At 41.9% G+C, this 21,745-nt stretch overlaps 1 protein-coding gene across 2 annotated transcripts; it reads right to left on the reverse strand.

The window, feature by feature from the left end:
* Positions 1 to 791: 791 nt before the first annotated feature.
* On the reverse strand, positions 792 to 21,013 carry LOC140614233 (caspase-14-like). Of its 2 annotated transcripts, none has more exons than XM_072793295.1 (7): positions 20,487 to 21,013; positions 18,993 to 19,045; positions 17,670 to 17,819; positions 11,857 to 12,082; positions 11,087 to 11,203; positions 4,923 to 5,032; positions 792 to 2,974 (listed from the first exon to the last, which is right to left on the reverse strand). In XM_072793295.1, the coding sequence occupies exons 1-7, from the start codon at positions 20,833 to 20,835 to the stop codon at positions 2,873 to 2,875; spliced, it is 1,107 nt and encodes a 368-aa protein (XP_072649396.1). In that variant the 5' UTR covers positions 20,836 to 21,013; the 3' UTR covers positions 792 to 2,872. The 2 variants fall into 2 exon arrangements, with proteins under 2 accessions (XP_072649396.1, XP_072649397.1); XM_072793296.1 differs by lacking the exon at positions 792 to 2,974 and adding an exon at positions 2,991 to 4,117 and having other exon boundaries at positions 20,487 to 21,006.
* Positions 21,014 to 21,745: the final 732 nt, after the last annotated feature.

A 21,745-nucleotide genomic window follows, 5' to 3' on the forward strand; every position in this document is an offset into this window, starting at 1 on the left:
CTCCTAAATTGAGCCTCTAATTCTTGGTTTCAGCTTGTGATCTCGGGGTTGCAGATCGAGCCTGGAGTTAGACTCTGTGCTCAGGCACTGTCTGCTAGAGGGTTTTCTCTCTCTGCCCCTCCCCTAACTTGTGTGTGCCTTTGTGCGCGAGGCTCTCTCTAATAAATAAATCTTTAAAAAATAAAAATATAAACATCTGGCATAGGTTTCTTTCCAAATATACAATTGTGCTAGGGACTGTGGTTTTAGGGGGACTACGCAGGGCACTGGATGGCTAGGGGAGTCCCTGTTCTGATTTATAGCTGAGAATATAGGACACATAGCTGGCTCCAGGTTTCAAGTTCATCTTGGGCACCTTCCACCTCCTTCCCCAACCAAGCTTCCTCCTTCACCTGTTGGTCTGTTATCCAGTTGTGCTGCAGCCCTCTCCAGGAAACTTACCTGCAATGGCCTGAGCAATGTTCCAAAATAACCGTTCCCTGTTCCCTCCTTTGTCCCAAAGCTCTCATATCCTTAATTAAATGGATTTCTGTCCACCGAAAGGATTCTGTCTTATACCATTTCTCTCTCACTTGGCACTTTTTGTCTTGTATTCATGCATTGAATACAAGTTCATACATTGGATTCCTAGCTTCATTACATGCTGTGACTCTGAACAAGTCACTTAACCTCTCCCAGGAAATAAGAGCTATTGTCTATTTCAGCTGCTGCTGTCCCCCTGAGATGAGCCCCTGTGCCAGGAATCCTAGGATCACACAGTATGCAAATGAACAGAGAAGGCTCACCTGATATTCATATTTTATGAACCAAGGTGACATTTTAATGCTTTATATAAAAAAAGTGAAGTTACACATCAAATACAAAATCAACAGGTTTAAAAATTAAATCACATACATATATACTTGAGAAGTCACATTAACTAAAAAAGACACAATTGTCCCTGAAATGGAGACTGGCCTGAGATTCTGGGTTGCTTCAGTCACTGTGACCCTCAATCTTCAGAGCATTTTCACCAAACACTTGTATCCTCATACAGGCCCAACCATGTCAGGCAACTGCCAGCTTGAACCTCTAAGTTCAGGAATAGCCACACCTGCAGAATATTCACAGTTTATTAAGAAGCCAAAGTTCATTGAAGTCCAGTGGAATGAGTTCTCAGCCGAGCCAAGTCTCCTTTTATGATGTGGAAACCGGGCGTAATATGGTCCAAAGTTACACAGAAAGTTAGAACACGATTGCAATGAAAACTCATACTCAGTCTGGAGTTTCTTACTCTAGAAACACTGGCCTATATGCAGGTTTTCCTTCTAGTGGGATGGGACCCAACTTGCACCCTAAGGAATGTATGGTATAGAGGAAGAACATAATGAAAACAAAGGGCATTTCAGAGGGAAAGGAGAGAATGAACTGATAAAATAGCCAAAAGCATTCATTCAACATTCAGTAATCTATAAGCCTGATTCTGGGAGAGGGGACTTTTGAGGGGAGGGCAAATCATCTGGTGTGGTCAAGACCCAGGACAAGTGGGTAGTATACTAGTAGTATAGGTTGGGACACCTGGGTGGCTCAGCGGCTGAGCATCTCCTTTCAGCTCAGGTTGTGATCCAGAGGTCCTGGGATTGAGTCTCACATTGGGCTCCCCACCGGGAGCCCGCTTCTCCCTCTGCCTATGTCTCTGCCTCTCTCTCTCTCTCTCTGTCTCTCATGAATAAGTGAATAAAATCTTTAAAACAACAACAAAAATAAACCCCCAAAACAAGTAGTATAGTTTAAGGCCCGACAGAGAAGGACTTGGAATATTCTCTTAGGGGAACTGGCATATATTCTGCAGGCAGTGGAGAGTCAAAGATTATCAATAATGGGATGAGTTTTATGGAGAGATTTAAGGGTAACAGGTTGATTTCCAACTTGTTCAGTTAAAGTGGCCACAGGACATCCAACCTGGTGGGGATGACTAGAAGGTGGCTAGATGCACAGAGGTAATGAGGCAAGGTCTGAGGAATGAACAAAATAATGGAAAGACAGAGACAAATTATTCAATAAACATGCATCACAGTGCTTCTCTATGTCTTAAGGCATGGGCGGGGGTAGCTGAGACACAACAATGAATGAGACGAGTGGCCCCTGCCTCTTGGAGCTTGACTGAACCAGAGAAAGAGATCAACAGCCAATACTTGGTCATTTAATAAGTTCAGTGGTGCTAACTGCTAAGTCATGGGGTCTGTGGGCATGTAGAAAGGGCTGACCTAGCATGAGGGGTTACAAAAGCTTTCCTGCACAAGGGATGCTTCAGCCAAACTCTGCAGGTATCTCTTCAAGGTACTACAATGGCACAGGAGAAGCTGGGGAATGAGGCGAAGGTGAACAATGAGGCATCAAGGGCATAAAGTGCAAACGAAGACATCCAGATAAGACTCAGGAATGGCTTATAGAGTCAAAACAGAGACGAGTTTGGCCACAGACAACAATATGGGGGAAATCAGGTGAAACACAGGTAAGACTACATGAAGACTGAGCCAAGGAAACGAGGACACCAGCACCAAAGTGGAAGATGATGGGGTGTAATCAAGAAGAGAAGCACACGATAAAAATGGTCCACGCATAGAGCTGGACTCCCATGTTTTGATAACAGTTCAGGAAAAATCATTTTCAAAAAACAGTTCTCTTTTCAAAGAAGCCAAATTATTTACAAGTGTCAAATAAGCCCGGTCCAGTCTTGGAGAAATACCGTATGTAGACAAAACAAATTGGAGAAATACAGCCAGTGACAGTAATAACGCAAAATGATAACCATTCGTTCTATGCTACAAATACTCCCCGCTATTTACAAAGTTGGCTACAAAACAGTCCTCAGTTTTTCATCTTCCCGCTGTCAAAAGTACACGGATTTAGTTAAAGTTGATTCCATGACAAGTGATACTTTAATTGGTTCCTCGTGCAGATGAAACTCAGTGTGCACCACTCTGTTATTCACCTGAAAGATTAAAGCACAAACTGTCCAAGAGCCCTGAGCAAAAAGCCTTTTAGTAAACTCCACATAGTGAAATTCTGTGCATTCCCGAAAGTGATGCAGACGGCATTCAGATGAGCACGTCCCACCAAGTGCTTGGAAGGTAGCACTCTGGATGCGAAGAGCACTAGCTTTGGGTCCACAGACCTGGGTTTGGTCTCAACCTGCCCATGGGTAATAGTAGGCAAGGCATTAACCCTTTCTGAGTCTTGGTGACTCACGGTAAAATGAAAGGGTTGGATTACGCTATGTCCAAACCATCCCACAACTCTACAATCCCAGGGTGGGTCGTAAGTACATCTACCATCTGCTACCTAAGCTGTATGTAGCTTCATCATGCACATTTTTGGATTTTTTTTGTTGTTGTTTTGGCCAGTGTCTACTCAGAAAGTGCTTTAAAAATGAATGGCTGGGTGCCTGGGTGGCTCAGTAGGTTAAGTGTATTCTTGGTTTTGGCTCAGGTCATGATCTAAGGGTCCTGGGATCGAGTCTCACCTCAGTGAGGAGTCTAACCTCCCTCTGCCCCTACCCTGCACTATTTATCTTTAAAAAAATTTAAAAAAAAAATTGAAAAACAAAAATAAATATGTAAAATACATATATGTAAATAAAAATGAAGGGTGTTGAGTAAAGGCTTAATGAACAGTTTTTTCAGTTAGCATCAGTTAAAATGGATTTCTATTCAGAGCTGGTTAAATCTGTCTTTATTATGACATATTCCTGAGCTGACCAGAAACTATGTTCTTAGAGAAATTGAACAATATAAGATATTTGGGAATATGGTTGAAATAAGCATCAAAACTATCCATGGCCCCTCCCTTTAATATTTCCCCCCAAGCTCCTATGAGGTGAAATGGAGTTTTAAAAGCTATTAAGCATCATATGTAAAGTATTAACAATAAATCTATTCTAAAGAAACAAAAGTAGTTACTATACCTTGGGGAGGTGTGAAGTAATTAATACATAATTTTGATTAGGGCATGAACTCCAGAAGCACTCCGCCCAGGCTGGAATGCCAGCTGAGCCACTGACTAGCCCCCATGTGTCACGGTGGATGCGAATCCCAGTAGCTACTTGAGGGGTGTTGGAAGGCTTTAATGGATTACTCTGTGAAGCGCAGAAAATAGTAATTGCTCTGGAGTGAGCCATGCAATAGACTTTAGTATCACTCTTACTGTACTCTTCTGCAATCTTTTCTTTTTTTTTTTTTTTTTTAAGATTTTATTTATTTATTCCTGGGAGACACAGAGAGAGAAGCAGAAACATAGGCAGAGGGAAAAGCAGGCTCCCTGCAAGGAGCTTGATGCAGGACTCAATCCCAGGATCCCAGGATCACAACCTGAGCCGAAGGCAGACACTCAACCACTGAGCCACCCAGGTACCCCTTCTGCAATTTTTTCTAATTAGCTTTCTTTTGGTATAAAACTCTCATATTGAGAAGAAAATTACCCTTTAATCTTGATATGATAAACTACAATAACCGGGCAATTCTCCAAACTATGGTTCATGTATAAATCTACTGTAACTATGGGCACGCATTCATTCAATGATTGTTTACTATGGGCTACCAACTGGGAAGACAAATGTGAGCTAGAGTCCATCCTTAAAGTCCCAAGGTTCTCCTCTCTCGGGAAGCCAAGTCAGGCAAGAACTTTGATGCTCACCTCCTATCCAACGCACTCAGATTACCAATGACCAGAAAATGTCACGATCAATTTCCCTCATCAGCTGGCTCAACCATGTTATCTGAATGCCACAGTCATCAAAACTTATGATCAGCCCATCATTCCAGGCAACTTTTCAGTATCTCTCATATTTCCATGGCTAAAGTCAACCTTTGCCTGAAAATGCTCTCATCAAGTGCATTACCATCAGCATGAAAGGAGCACCTGTTCCCTTGGAATTTACTTACTCTGGTGAAAAAGTCAGCGATGTGCCACTTATTTCCGTACTGTTTAAAGACTTCGGACATTGCTTCAATCATCACGGAGCCAGTGCGAGGGTGCCGTAGAGCAACGTGATCTACAATACAAACACAAGACGTTTTTTCCATTTTACTCCTCTCTTCACACCAAACATGGTCTTTTACTCACATTTAAGCCTGGAAAATGGCTTTAAGCTGAGAACAAAAAAGCATTCTTGCATTAATAAGAGTGTCTGGGGCCGTAAGAGACATAGACACAAAAAAGAGGAAGTACCTGAGTGTCTCAGGGGACTACTGTGACCAGCAGCATGGTCAAACTAACCCCTCAACAGGGCAATTCTCTTATATGAATTTTCCAAATAAAACTTCAAATATACACAAAAGTAGAAAGCAAAGTTTAACAAACTCCCATATAATCATCCCCCCGATTCAACAGTTATCATCATTTTGCCATATTTACTTCATTTATCCCTTCCCTATTTTTTTTCTTTAATTTCTGGCTTTTGCTATAGGATTTTAAGCTAAATTCCCCCAAAATATACCCATAGAGATTCATTTTAGGGTCCTCAAAAGTTTAATTAGTGAAATTATTTTTATTATCAATTAGATTTTTAAAAAAACGCCAAAAAAAAAAAAAACAGAACGCCAAACATGTCTGTTTAGTGTAGAAATTTGATGGGGATATCAAAACTGTACACTTTGATAATAAATCCAGGTTGAAACAGAAAAAACATGGGGATATCTCTCCAACTTCAACATAGGCAGAGGTTTCTTAGAACACAAAGAACATAAACTATAAAAGAAAAAGCTGATAAGTTGGACTTCATCAGAATTTAAAACTTTTTTTTTTTAAGATTTTATTTGTTCATTTGAGAGAGAGAGTGAACGAATGAGAGAAAGCACAAACGGGGGGGGGGGTAGACGGAGAGGGAGAAGTAGGCTCCCCACTGAGTCAGAAGCCTGATACGAGACTCAATCCCAGGACCCCAGGATCATGACCTGAGACGAAGGCAGATGCTTAACTGACTGAGCTACTCAGGCACCCAAAAACTTTTATATTTTGAAAATGTTACTAAGAAATTGAAAAGCCACAGATTGGGAGAAAACATCTGTAATACATTCCAAATTACATGTATCCAGAATACATAAATAAATCTTACAAATCAACAAGGAAACAAACAACCCAATAAAAAATTAGGTAAAAGATATGAACAGACATTTAGCAAAAGAAGATATATGAATGGCCAATATGTACAGGAAAAGATAATCATTAATTCTTCAAGAAATGCAAATTAAACCCACATGTCGATACTATTACACACCCCTCAGACTTTCTGAAAGTTTTAAAACAGGTCAAATCAACTGATAACAAAGATGTGGAGCAACTAGAACTCTCATATACTGTTTGCGGGAATGTAAATGATGCAATCATTTTGAAAAAGAATTTTCAATTTGGCAGTTTCTTTAAAAGTCAAACATATACCTACTATATGAATCAAACATTCTGCTTCTTAGTATGTACTCAAGGAAAACAAAAACATATGCCCAAAGACTTACACATGTGTGTTCACAGGAGCTTTGTTGGTAATAACCAAAAACTAGAAACAACTCAAATGTTCAAAAACAAGTGAATGGCTCAACACATTGTGTTCACTTTGTGTTATATTTACACAACTGAATACTCCTCAGAAATAAAAGGAAATGAACTACTGATACACAAAACATGGACGAATCACAAAACTATTATGTTGAGTGGAAAAAGACAGGGAGGCAGGCAAGAAAATATATATAAGTAATACATACTAAAAAGTATATCAGATATCTGAGGGGATTAACAAAACTAAAAGTATATACATACTATATAATTCTAGTTATAGAGAATCCCAGAAAATGTAATCTAATCTGTGGCAACAGAAAGTGCAACTGTGGTTGCATAGGGATGGGGATGGAGGCAAGGGTAGATCACAACATGGGGAAACTTTTTGGGGTGATAGAAGCATTTGTTTCTATCATGGTGATAGTGTCATGAATGTATACTTACATGTGTTCAAATGGCATACATGGAACATGTACAGCTCATACTTCGGTTTTATCTCTATGAAGTTGTAAACAAATTCACAGAACATATCTGTTCAGTGTGGGAACTATACAGGAATTTCAGTATTGTCCCTCTTAGAGTAAATCACAGTCAGAAACCCCTCTTCACAAAGCTTGGTGAACCATTCTGTCCAGTGTTCTTCAAATTGCAGGTTGTGGCCCAATAATCAGCCAATAAATCAATTTAGTGGATTAAAGCTGCACTATTTTTTTTAAGATTTTATTTATTCATGAGAGACACAGAGAGAAAGGCAGAGACACAGGCAGAGGGAAAAGCAGGCTCCCTGTAGGGAGCCCAATGCGGAACTCGATCCTAGGACCCCAAGATTATGACCTGAGCTGAAGGCAGACGCTCACCTGCTGAGCCCACCCAGGAGTCCCTTAAGCTGCATTTTTTTATAATGGGATAAAGCAGGCTATACCAGAAAATATTAAAGTGGCTCAATGGTAGCAAGGGCAGCTATGATTTATAAAACTAGTGTGTTACACATATATTTATATTTTTACATAAATATATATGACAAACTACAATGAATTATGTATTTTATCAATTCTAAGATCAAAGGTTTTTTTTTTTCCACTTTAGCATCTCTGAAATCTGGATGTGCTCTATAATATCTTCTGTGTCATAGATCAACTGGTAGCTTCTTGAGGATACAAAATAATGGTATGTCTTACAATCAAGGCATTAGATTTGATGAAACACAATCTTCTTGTGGGTTATGGCAAATAACACTTGAAAACCTCTAACCTAACATAGTCTCAAGCTCTTTGAAGAATCATGTGCCAGTCAGTAAAACGAAAATCAGAGTAGCTGCCAGGTATCTTATCAAATGAAAGATTATAAAGTTCTCATTGCTTTGAAAATAATCAGCGATCCTAAGTCCACGGCCATGGGTTCAGTCCTCAAGACAGATTCTAGGCCACAAAAAACGGAGTCTGATAAGTGACATTGGAGAACTTTAGACTTTGGCTGAAAGCTAGTCAATTTCCACTGATTTACCAAACAAGGTCAAAGGAAAAATTATTTAGGACCAGGAGGGGCACCTGGGTGGCTCAATTGGTTAAGCATCTGCCTTTGGCTCAGGTCATGATCCCAGGGTCCTGAGATGGAGTCCGGCATCAGGCCTCCTGCTCTGGGTTGTGGGGGAGTCTGCTTCTCCCTCTCCCTTTGCCCCTTCCCCTTGCTTGTGTTCTCTCTCTCAAATAAACACAATCTTTTTTAAAAAATTAAAAAATAGAAATGCTTATATTTTTAAAAAGATAGAAAATTATGAGCCAAGTACCTAAATGAAATAGTTGGGAAAAGAAGAGTAGAATAAATACCACCAAAATGAAGAAAAATGGAAACAAGAGTCAAAATTAATGAAATCAAAAACAGATATCAGAGGAGATTAACAAAACTAAAAATAGGTTCTTGATTAAATAAATACACGACTGGCAAGACTGATAAAAGAGGGAAGCCACAAATATCAGATAAAAGGAGCACTACCATAGATTGGACATTTCATGCAATGAAACCTGGCCAAGAAATCTGAAAATAAATTTTTATTTTTCTCCCATGAAGAAACTGGTTCTCCCAGCACTATTTATTGAACAGCCATTCGTTCCACACTGATTAGCAATGACTGCTTTGCTTTGTCACCTGTCTAGTTTCCCTACATATTTGGTTTTGCCTCTAGGTTCTCTCTTCCAGCCTGTGGCCTATTTGCCCATATACAGAGTTCTTGTTACTGCTATATACTAAGTATTCTTATCTTACAACACAAATTCTCTCAAATATCTGTAGTCACTCTCTCATGTCCCCCAAGTATCTACACAACAATCAGATTTTCAGTGGGGACATCTCTATACATCTCTTTTAAAATTTTTTTAAAGATTTATTCATTTATTTATTCATGAGAGACACACAGAGAGGCAGAAACATAGGAAGATGGAGAAGCAGGCTCCTCACAGGGAGCCCGATGTGTGACTCACTCAATCCCCTGACCTGGGATCATGCCCTGAGCCTATGCTCAACCGCTCAGCCACCCAGGCATCCCATATACATCTCTTTTTTTCATTTTTATTTTTATTTTTTAAAAGATTTTATTTATTCATAGAGACACAGAGAGAGAGAGAGAGAGAGAGGCAGAGACACAGGCAGAGGGAGAAGCAGGCTTCATGCAGGGAGCCCGACGTGGGACTCGATTCCGGTTCTCCAGGATAACACACCAGGCTGCAGGTGGTGCCAACCCGCTGTGCCACCGGGGCTGCCCCATCTCTTTTTTTTTTTAAACTGCAATCTCTACTCCTGCCCTGGGACACTCCCTGTATCCCTTGTCCCTGCATTATCTTTCTCCATAGCACTGGTCACCATGCAACATATTTTACTTTTAGTAAACATTTCACTGAAAGGTAACCATCACACAGAAAAGTGTGCATGAGGTATATAATAGGTCAATAAATTTTCATAAAATGAACACACCCTTTAACCAGTGCTCTCCTCAAGAAACAAGTTGGTGCCAGCATCTAGAAGTCCTCTTCTTGCACGCGCTGGTCATGACCACCCCAAACACTGCATCCCCGAGGGCAAACAGTATCCTGATTTCCAATACTGCAGATTAGTTTTGCCTATTTTAGAACTTTATATAAATGGGATCATAAAGTAGCACAATATATGGTTTATGTGTTTATTGTCTGTCTCCACTAGCACGTAAATTCCATGTAGGCAGAGATTCTTAGTTCTTCTGTTCAATACTGAATCTCAAAAAAAAAATAATAATAATAATAATACTGAATCTCTAGACCTTAAACATACATAGTCCAGCACACAGTGATAAAATCCATTCATTCAATAAAACTGGAACATTAAGTTCCTCACCTTGACCCTTAAGTGCTCCATAATAATTCTGTGGTTAGCTTATATAAGGAACTCATTTCTTTTTATTGTTGAGTAGTATTCCATGGATGGCACACCACAATTTGTTTATTCATTCACCTGTTGATGGTCATTTGGGTTGTTTCTAGTCTTTGACTACCTCAAATAAAGATGCTAAGAACATCTGTGTGCCAGTCTCTGGGAGAGCGTGTGCTTTCACCACTCTTGGATAAATAACCAAGGAGTGAAATCTTACATCTCACTTGAATTGGGATAGTATTCTTCACATCTTACCACGAAGTATGTTTAATTTTAAGTTGTTGCCCTATTCTCCTTTGCTTACATTTTTTCACTAACATTTTATCTTGAATTCCATATGTATTTTTGCAAACTGCCTTTATCCTCTTTGAAAGAGGTCAGGATAAAAACAGCTAAAGGGGAGCACCTGGCTGGCTGGCTTAGTTGGTGGAGCGTGCAACTCCTGATGCCTGGTTTGTGAGTTCAAGCCCCATGTTGGGTGAAGAGATTACTTAAAAAAAAAAAAAAAAAAAAGCTAAAGAAATGTCTTTGACCTCTCAATTCTACCTCTCCTACAAATGAATCAAGTCTACCACAAGATTCTTTTGGGCTTTTACTATTAATAACACTATTAGTAATGATGATAATAATCTTATTAGCATAATGTATTAGTAATAATAGAACCTAATTACTTTTTTTTATTATGCCAGTTATTATGATAAGCACATCTGTGGTTATATAATTCAATTTATAGAACATCCCGATATAAGTAAATTCCATCATTCCTGTTTTACATGAAGAAATGGACATATCTAGAAATTTAAAAATGCTGAAGGTCTCAAATACAGCAAGTGGCAGAACTAGCTTTTGGGACAAGATCTTTTTCATATGAAAGCCAATGATCTTATTTACCACGTGATACTTTGCTCAGAGGTTTGTGTCTTCCTGTAAGAAACTAACAATAAGATGTCAACCTGCCCTCTCTAAAAGTGAGAACATCTGTAAAGAGAGATGGTGAGTTAATAAAAAATCTCCTTATATATGTCAATTTCTAAAGCACTGATAATCTAAAAAACAAAAACAAAAACAAAAACAAAACAACACGAAAGTTACGAATGACCCAAAACTTCTGGAAGGTGTGTGTCACTGTCATATACCCTCACACCTCACAACTCACCTGCCTGGGTGGGATAGATGATGAAATAATCACTGAATGTGGGCAGCCTCCTCTTCTCAGATACATCATCAGACTCCATGGGTTCATCATCAGTCTCAACACCGCTGTCTCTTCTCTCTGTGTTTTGAAGAACAAAAATACATACTACAGGAATATACCACAGACACTAAGAACCCTTACTCAAAGTTCCAACAAAACTTGTATCTCCACAAGAGAGAAATATCTGAAGAAGCTACAAAAGTTGGATGTCGGCCCCACAGGCCACCTGCCATCCCACGGACATTGAGAATTGCACACATCTTTCTCAGTTGTGAGCCTCCCTGGCCTACCTCATGACACAAGGCCCACCTCAGCCTTAGCTAACCATTCTATCCCAGCTCAATTCCTCTTCTAGCCCTTCTCCCAGTCCAAAATCTCCAGGATACCATGCAACTAAAGCCACATCAGCTGAGGGGCCTCTGATTTTAAAAAACAAACAAGTAAATATTTTTAACTTCTTTTCTCAATCATCCATATGAAAATTTCCTAGAAACATGACTATTATTTTTTTAAGATTTTTATTTATTTATTTATTATTTATTTATTCATGAGAAACACAGAGAGATGCAGAGACCTAGGCAGAGGGAGAAGCAGGCTCCTCTCAGGGAGCCCGATGGGGAACTCAATCCCAGGACCCCCGGATCACACCCTGAGCCAAAGGCAGACGCTCAACCTCCTGAGCCACTCAGGCATCCCCGAAACATGGCTATTAGAAAGAAGTCTCCACTTACCTCCTCTACAGGCCTGGATGATAAAGATCTTCGGTTTCTCCTGAAGTGCTGGACAATTTTTATTATTAAACATTTCAAAAATGTCCTGCAGGTTGACTTTTTCACCATCTTCCATTTTAATAAAGCCATTCTCCCCATGGGACATAAGGGTAATGAGGCAACAGCCAACATCACCTTTAATTTCATTGAGTCCATCACGAAATAATGTTATTTTCCTGAGTAACTCCTGAAAATAGGATAACATATTCAAAAGAACTGAAGGTAAAAAAAAAAAAAAAAAAAATGCTAGAGACGGCCCCTTTCCTAGGCAGTCTGAGGACATGACAAATATGAAAAGAATGTCTCGAACAGGGTTAGTATGAGGTAAATATCAGTTCTTTAACCTGTCACTTCCCTGTTGGTTGCTCTCAGAATTCTTCCGGTGCCACTGGTTCTTCTTTGACAGAATTAGGTCATTTTTGATTCTCTACCACAAAATACAATAGAATGGTAATCCCCCAAAGGGCTAATGTATATAAATTTTATATCGTTAACTTATTTTAACATATAGAAATTATTATTCTCTACAACTAATTCCATCAATAAGCTAGAAATGGAAGAGAATGGAAGTGTCTACCAATAATATTTCCATGCCAGCATCTATGAGATGTCACCAGGATCAAGCCCCCTAGAGAAGCAAGGCAGGAATGCCTACTATTGCTGCTCCCATGCCCCTCAGTCAAGATCCTAGTCACTTCAATAAAATTAAAAGTTAAATAAAGTCTACCTCACGCTAGTCAGAATGGCTAAAATGAACAACTTAGGAAACAGATGTTGGCAAGGATGTGAAGAAAGAGGAACCCTCTTATGCTGTTGGTGGGAATGCAAACTAGTGCAGCCACTGTGGCAAACAGTAGAGAGGTTCCTCAAAAAGTTAAAAATAGAACTACACTATGACCCAGCAATTGCACTACTTGGTATTTATCCAAAGGATACAAAATAGTGATTCAAAGGGGCACATGCACCCCAATATTTTTAACAGCAATGTCCACAATAGCCAAACTATGGAAAGAGCCTAGATGTCTATCAACAGATGAATAAAGAAGATGTGGTGTGTACACACACACACACACACACACACACACAGGAACATTACTCAGTCATCAAAAAGAATGAATGGAATCTTGCCATTTGCAACCAAGTAAATGGAGCTAGAGAGTATTATGCTAAGTGAAATAAGTCAGTCAGAGAAAGACAAATACCATATGATTTCACTCCTACGTGGAATTTAAGAAACAAAAGAGGGAAGCCCAGGTGGCTCAGTGGCTTAGTGCCATCTTCTGCCCAGGGTGTGATCCTGGAGACTTGGGATCGAGTCCCGCGTGGGGCTCCCTGCATGGAGCCTGCTTCTCCTCCTGCCTATGTCTCTGCCTCTCTCTCTGTCTCTCATGAATAAATAAATAAAATCTTTACAAAAAAATAGGAAACAGAACAGATAAGCATAGGGGAAGGGAAGGAAAAATAAGATAGGGGCACCTCGGTGGCTCAGTAGTTGAGCATCTGCCTTCGGCTCACGGGACTCTGGGATTGAGTTCCGCATCCGGCTCCTCGCAGGGAGCTTGGTTCTCCCTCTGCCTGAGCCTCTGCCTCTCTCTCTCTCTCTCATGAATAAATAAATAAAATCTTTAAAAAATGAGATAAAATAAGATAAAAATAGAGAAGGAAGCAAACTAAGACATTCAACTGTAGGAAACAAACAGGATTGCTGGAGGGGAGATGGTGGGGGGATGGGATAACTGGGTGATGGGCATGTGATATATATAATGAGCAGTGGGTGTTATATGCAACTGATGAATCACTAAATTGTGCCTCTTAAACTAATAACACAGTATATGTTAAACTGAATTTAAATAAACATTTTTTAAAAAATGAAGTCTAAATACAGGAAACAAGGAGCCAAAACTCATTACTTAGAGATACCATGATTATCTAGAAATATAAAATAATCAACCAACTAACTATTGGAACTAGCAACCAGTGAGCTGACTGGACACAAGGTTAACTCACAAAGATAAAACACCCCTCCCAGTTACCTGGCAACAATCATTTAAACTACATAATGGAAAAAGAGGGTTCCATTCATGGTCACACCCAAACTAGGACTATACCTAGGAATAAACTGAAGAAATACATACTACCTAAATGAAGAAAAGGATAAAGAAAGCTTCAGGGAAGAGGCAACATACACCATGACATGCCCAATGGTTCTGTTAATACTATTAATTTGCCAATTCATACCAAATGAATCTCAATTCAGTGTCATGGCAATCAAACTCCCAAAGGATTTCGGTGGACCTTAACCAGATTATTCCCAAGCTCACAGAGAACAGATGACATTGAAGAAGAGTCAAGAACATTCAGAAGTAAAAAAAATGGAGAGGAATAGGTTCTATCAGACATCAAAATATCCTAGAAAAATCATGGTGAATGAAAACAGTGACATACTGGCAGAAATATAAACAAATATAGGAACAAAATATTTTAGATTCCTGAAACAAATCAGATTACATATAGGAATTTGTTTCATGATAAAGGTGGAGATTCAAATATGTGGGGGAAAGATAAATATGTCTTCAACATTCAGTAAATGTTGAGACAACTGACTATCCATCTGGACATAAGATGGGACCTCCTATCTCACACTGTTCCAAAAACAAGATTCCAGAGAATAGAAAAGAAGCCTTAAACTTTTTTTTTGTTTTAGGATTTTATTTATTTATTCCTGAGAGACACAGAGAGAGAAGCAGAGACATAGGCAGAGGGAGAAGCAGACTCGCTACTGAGCAGGGAGGATTTGATCCAGGACCCTGGGATCACGCCCTGAGCCCAAGGCAGACGCTCAATCACTGAGCCACTCAGGTGTCCCGGAAACCTTAAAACTTTTAAATACAAATAATACAGAAAAATTAAATTTTTTAAGTTGGGAAGGCATGGGATTTAATCAAGACACAAAAGTCAAGAACCTGCCAAGAGAGATTAACAAGTTTACTCAAAAAAATTTTTTAAAGACTTCCATACAACTTAAGAGAACAAAAAGAATCAAAAGACAAGTAATAGAGTAAGAGAAAAGTATTTGCACTACATTTTATAAATGAATAATGTCCAGGAAATAACTGTAAGAATAGGAAAAAGACCACCCAGTACAAAAAAGGCAAAGGAGACAGGACAGATAATTTGCAGAAGGAAAAAAATGGCCAAAGGATGTTTAACTAAACTAATAATCTAGAAAATGAAACCCAAAACAATGAAATACTTTTGCCAGTAACAGTGCTAAACATTTATAAATAAACATTGCTGGGATGCAAGAAAAGCACTACTGAAGATCCTTAAAAGAATAAATAAAAGTAACTTTGGCAGTATCTACCATTCAAATGGAAGGCACCAGATAAAAAGCCAGACAATACGTAAGTGATTCTAGTACAATCCTTGGGGAAAGTGAGAGTGTTTTTACCTTTGAAACAAAAATAAAATCTAAGCTTACTGGGCTTTTGCTATAAGCCAGCTCGTATTCTGGGAATTTTGACACACAGAAGCTCATTCATTATCACCACAGCCCCCCAAGATAAGTCACTCACATCAACCCCATTTCAGGAAGAGGAAGGAAAGTAGTCAATCCTTTTTAGGCAGGGTTGCTAAAACTATTGCACTATGGACACTTGAGGCCAGAAAATCCTTTGCTGTAGGGGCTGTTCTGGGCATTGCAAACACCCACTAGATGCCAGTAGTACACTCCAGTTGTGACAACCAGAAGTGTCTCCACACATGGCCAAATGAGGAGGGAAAATTCACCAGTTTGAGTATCAGATTTAAGGTAACAACTCAGAAGAGACAGAATTCCAGCTCAGACGGTCTATGTGGCACACACAGCCCCTACTGCACTCTTCCTTGACATTTATTTATATCCAGGAAGGGTCTTCTTATGTTATAATCCTTAAATTAAGGCAGGTGTAGGTCCTGACTCAGCTAGAGTCAGAGAGGTCAAATAGAGTTCCCACCACCACTCTTCCATCTTATTTTTTCAGCATCATCTAGTTAATCCAAAATGCAATTCTGCTCATGACTTTTAGCTCCCTCTTTACACCTCTTTCAGGTTTTAAATGAATCCCACAAGAACTGGAATCCCTCTGGCCTGCCTCCTGGTGATCTCTCAAAGGGGTTTCTTTGGTCTTTCCTGCTCCCAAATGCTCTGGAGCTTGCCTACTCCACATTCACACCTTGTCCTTGGGCCTCCTTGCTCATCTTGCTTAGGACACCTTCTTGGGTCCCCTTCCCTCTTCAACTGCAGAGCCTTAGCCAAGACTGGAGCCAAGAGGCCCCTGCTTGACTAGAAGGGGAAGTAAGGTATCACACACTTAAGATTACAAAAGCATCAAAAATTTTATCAGGACACGCATGGGATTGCTCAGTAGTCCCGGTTCTTGCCAGGTATTAAAATCTAATTTTTATTTTATTTTTTTAAAGATTTCTTTATTTACTTTTGAGAGAGTGAGCAAGCACCAGCAGGGGTGGGGACAGAGAAAGAGGGGAAAAAATCCTAAAGCAGACTCCCAACTGAGTGCATTCCCGGGGCTGGATCCCAGGATCCTGAGATCATGACCTGAGCTGAACTCAAGAGCCAGATACTCAACTTACTGAGCCACCCAGGTGCCCCAAAACCCAATCTTTTTTTTAAAGGTATTTATTTATTTTTATTTTTTATTTTTTAAGACTTTATTTATTTACTCCTGAGACAGGGAGAGAGAGAGAGAGAGAGAGAGACAGAGAGAGAGGGGCACAGAACATAGGCAGAGGGAGAAGCAGGCTCCATGCAGGGAGCCCGACCTGGGACTCGATCCCCCGTCTTCAGGATCACACCCTGGGCTGAAGGTGGCGCTAAATCGCTGAGCCACCAGGGCTGTCCTTTAAAAGGTTTTTAAAAATTTTTTCTTTATGAATGGATAAAGAAGATGTGGTCTATGTATACAATGGAATATTCCTCAGCCATTAGAAACGACAAATACCCACCATTTGCTTCAACGTGGATGGAACTGGAGGGTATTATGCTGAGTGAAGTAAGTCAATCGGAGGACAAACAGTGTATGTTCTCATTCATTTGGGGAATATAAATAATAGTGAAAGGGAATATAAGGGAAGGGAGAAGAAATGTGTGGGAAATATCAGAAAGGGAGACAGAACATAAAGACTCCTAACTCTGGGAAACGATCTAGGGGTGGTGGAAGGGGAGGAGGGCAGGGGGTGGGGGGTGAATGGGTGACAGGCACTGAAGGGGGCGCTTGACGGGATGAGCACTGGGTGTTATTCTGTATGTTGGTAAATTGAACACCAATAAAAAATTAATTTATTAAAAAAAAAATTTTTCTTTACAGAGGCCAACTCCCCACTGAGCTCAGAGCCAGACATGGGGCTTGATCCTGAGATCATGACCTGAGCTGAAACCAAGAGTCAGACACTCAATTGACTAAGCCAACCAGGTGCCCCCCTCAAAATCCAATTTTTATTTTTATTTTTATTTTTTTTAAGATTTTATTTATTTATTCATGAGAGAGAGAGAGAGAGAGAGAGAGAAAGAGGTAGAGACACAGGCAGCGGGAAAAGCAGGCTCCATGCAGGGAGCGCGATGTGGGACTCGATCCCGGGTCTCCAGGATCAGGCCCTGGGCTGAAGGCGGCGCTAAACCACTGAGCCACCCAGGCATCCCAAAATCCAATTTCTAAAAAAGAAAGGAAAATTTTAAGATCCAAGTCACAATTTTTCATTTTTGTTTTTAATTTTACCATCTTGTTCGGATCGATGCACGCTGTATGTTCAAACTGGCACTGGCCAAGCCATTCCTTCATTAGCTCGATGTCCCGGTGAGCCCCTGGTCTGCTCTTCTCCACACACATGAGGAAAGCCTTCCGACTGCCACTCAGGTCATAACGGTCCTATTTTTCAGGAAAGCCAACATTTAAACCAAACCAAATTCACAAATCTAAATATGTCACAGATAGGAAATAATGAGTTTCTTCTAGAATCAATGGTGAGGTTTCCCGGTTTGGATCAGGGGTGCAATACTGCCTGACTTTCTTATTAGCTATGGAAGGAGGGGTGGGGGAGGCATGACTGGATTTATACTTCTTTCAAATATCTTCCTTACACTAGGACTAATAGGTCAATCTCAGTTTTAAATTCCTATGTATACATATAACTATCAGTTTAAGGAAACATGGCAGAGAGTGGAATATAGTCAATGACAACATAGGGCTGTAGTCATCAAAATCCAAAATATGGGACATTCTACAGACAACCTAGTTTGTTCAACAAGTAAACAATAAGAAAAAAGTTTAAAGAAGTAGGAAGTAGCCTAAGAGTCTTAAGACACAAAGCAATCAACTGTATTGTATGAATCAGAATCCTGATTTAAACAAATCACCTGCGAAAGGAAAGACAGACCACGTCAAGAAAATCTGAATGTCAACTGCATCTTTGCACACACTACGGAAGTTGTTTTTAGGTAGAATAATGGCATTGTGGTTCTGTTTTGAAAAATCTCTTTGTCATGCTCAAAGACAAAGAGTCATACTCATGCATCTGTAGATAAAAGTGAGAGGGTATCTGAATTTGCTTTAAAATTACTGGAGTGGGGAGCAGACAAAACAGGATTGGCCCTATGTTATTAATTTGCTGAAGCGGGGTCATAAGTAAGTTGGGCTGGAAACCGGCAGGTTTGTTTTCTATTTTTCATTGGTATTTGCTGAAAATTTCCATCATAAAACAAAAAACCAAACTCTGCAACCAGTGATTTACATGGCCATCCAAGGCCATAGAGCCTGTCATGCTAGAACTTCTAGTGCCTCATTTTCTCAATTTACAAAGAGAGATAACGGCAGTGCCTACCTTGTTTGGTTAATGCAGGCACAGTAGTTTTCAATGGCTCATGTTTATCTTTCACCATCATAACAGAAAGCAGTGAGATCTGACTACTTTAGACAACCGTACAATCCCCTTTAGCTAACTAGAGCCGCACAAAAAATGTTCCAATGTCAGCTAGAAAAAGTGGCTAAATACCATCTTTCCTAACCAGTGTGTACTGCTGATATAAGAGCAAAAATATTTACCAGTTCTCCATCCACACAGTCATAGCTTCTCTTTAGAATCTTTCTTGGAATCCCTGAATGCATTTTTGAGAAAAGAGAATAAAACAGAAAAAGTATTATTATTTTTTCTGCCTTAGTTTTCTCCTCTGTAGAGTCAAAGGGGTAGAATCACTATTACAGCTTTTATTTTTTTGTATATTTTTTTTGTTGGAGTTCGATTTGCCAACATATAGTATAACTCCCATTTTCTTCTTTTCAATCAAGATCCACTGTCATTCTTGTTAACAGGAATTCTGTTGCCTTTTATGCTTTCAGGTCCAGCAGGCTTCAATCTCATTTTAGAACAGGTTCCCTGGATTATGAACACACTCTCCTCAAACTCATGAGGCTAGAAACTTAAAACAGATCTCCCTTGGACCCCAGTTAGGTACAAGGGCAGAAAGAGCCAAGCCAGAGATGAAAAGGACAAGGTCTAATTGATTGACATTACTGCACATGTCCTTCCTGAAAAGGAGATCAAGGTTTCCATCAAGGGACAGATAAAAAGACTAGGTGTTTTTTAAAAATGTAACGTCATCACTTAGTATTTAATTCAAATATTTAGTGGGTGCCTAAAGTGTACAGCCACAATATTGTGTAGTCTGGATGATTCTGGGGGAAAAAAAAAAAAAAACCACAAACACTTTGCCAAGAGTAAGAGACTCACAGTCTAAAGAGGTAGTAACAAAAGTGTAATACATGAATAACTACGCTGGAGGGCCAGCACACACGCTGTGCAGGTGCACAAAAACAGGAGAGTCAAAGCTCCGCAGGCCGGCCGGTGTTCTGCCTACAGGCCGTGTCCGGTGGGCCAGACAGCTGGGATCCATTACCAGTCTAAACAAAGTCAGGAACAGTACCACACCTCAAAGCTCCATCAGATCCTAAGCATGCTGATAGGAGAGGTCACCGACAGTTTATTTTAGCGTCTATCTGAGGGCTCTCCCATATCTGCTGCTTCCTCTCTGTACTCTCCCACACGCGCATATTATGTGCACGGACGTTTATTAAATCTGGAGGAGGGACGCCCCAGCCTCCCTCAACCTGTTACATACTGCGTGTCTCGATCATAAGCCACATCTTAGATTTATGGCAAATGGTCTCATGGTGTGCGGGAGGGAGCTGCCTGCCCCCCATAAATACATGCCCTGGAGACGTGACGGTGACCTCCCACATCATGCTCTCTCGGAGGTGCCTGTTAACAAAGCATCTCGGGCCTACTGAGTCGATCCCATTTCTGGGCCCTCCCCGCCAAATGTGCCGGTGGATCCCGACGGCTGCTCCTGGGCGGCTCACTCGGATTCGGCGCTCGGGAAGGCCACTGCCGGGACCGCTTCCCCCCAGGCTCCCTCCTCCCGCCGCGCGCCCCCGCGAGCCGCGCGGGAAATCCCCGGGAGGCCGGCGGGCCGCGCCGCGCGCCCCCGCCCCCGGCCCCGGCCCCGGCCCCGGCCCCCGCCCGCCCCCGCCCGGGCTCACCCCCGCGGTCGGCGGCGCCCTGCCAGAGCCTGAGCAGGTCGGCGCGGCGGAGCTGCCGCAGCACCTTGACGAGGACGCGCGACGCGGCGGGCTCGCAGTAGTTCTGGGCCACCAGACGGGCCAGCCCCGCCTTCTTGCGGCCCTCCAGCTCCAGCTTCACGGGGCTCACCCGCGGCTCCTCGTCCACGGTCTTGAGGAGCAGGCGGAAGTTGCGCAGGTCCTGCGGGGACAGCAGCTCCAGGGTCTCCTGCACGCGGCTCTGCAGCTCCGCCACGTCCGGGGTGAGCTCGGGAGGCGCCGGGGGGCCGCTGCACTCCCAGCGCCCGCCGCTCCCCGGGCTCCGCTCCATCGCTACCCAGAGGCGCGGGAGCCCACCCGAGGTCGGCGCCCAGCACACCGCGCACGCCTCCCGCTTCTTCCCTTTGTTTTGTACAACGGAGGCGTTTCCGCGGGCTTCAGCCGCAGCCGAGCGTGCTGGCCGCGGCGACCCGAGCTCTCCCGCCGGGTTTCTGGCCTGGCCCCGCCCCCGCCCCGCCCCCGCCCCGCCCCGCGGCTCCTGCTGAACCCTTGCAGCCGAGTTAGGGACCGCCCGGTGGGACCTCTCGCCCCGCGGGGCTCCTCCGTGTTTCTCTGCCAGGGCTGCGCCCTAAGGGTCACTTGGGGAACTTTTATTTTTATTTCTTAAAAGCTTTTATTAGTTTGTTCACGAAAGCCACCGAAAGAAAGGCAGAGACGCAGGCAGAGAGAAGCAGGCTCCCTGTGGGGAGCAGGATGCGGGCCTCGGTCCCAAGACCCCGGGATCGGGATCCGAGCGGAAGGCAGACGCTCACCCACTGAGCCACCCAGGCGGCCCACACCTGGGTCACTTTTTAAACTCCTCCTGCCCAGGCCATAACCCAGGCTGCTTACATTCACATTTCTGGGTGGCAGACCCCAGACATCAGCAGGTTTTAAAACTGTTTGGGTGAGTCCAACATGCAGCCTCTTCGAGAACCACTGACCTTAGACCTGTGTTTTGTCGGCCACCTAACCCAGTGGCTCCCACTTGGAAGAACCACTGGGAAGAACTTGGACGCTGAGATAACACCTAGAGGCTACTATTTTTGGAGACGGAATGGTGAAAAAAATTGAGAATTGAGAATTTGAAGTCAGCAAGAAGTTGGAAAGCAAGCTACTCACCCTGGGGGGCACGGGAGGGACCTTGCCTTGGGGAGCAGATCTAGGTTGGTGATTGTTGTGCCTGCTGTTCCGTTCCCTAA

The sequence above is a fragment of the Canis lupus genome, chromosome 22, assembly GCF_048164855.1.
Source record: "Canis lupus baileyi chromosome 22, mCanLup2.hap1, whole genome shotgun sequence".
Taxonomy (NCBI): Eukaryota; Metazoa; Chordata; class Mammalia; order Carnivora; family Canidae; genus Canis; species Canis lupus.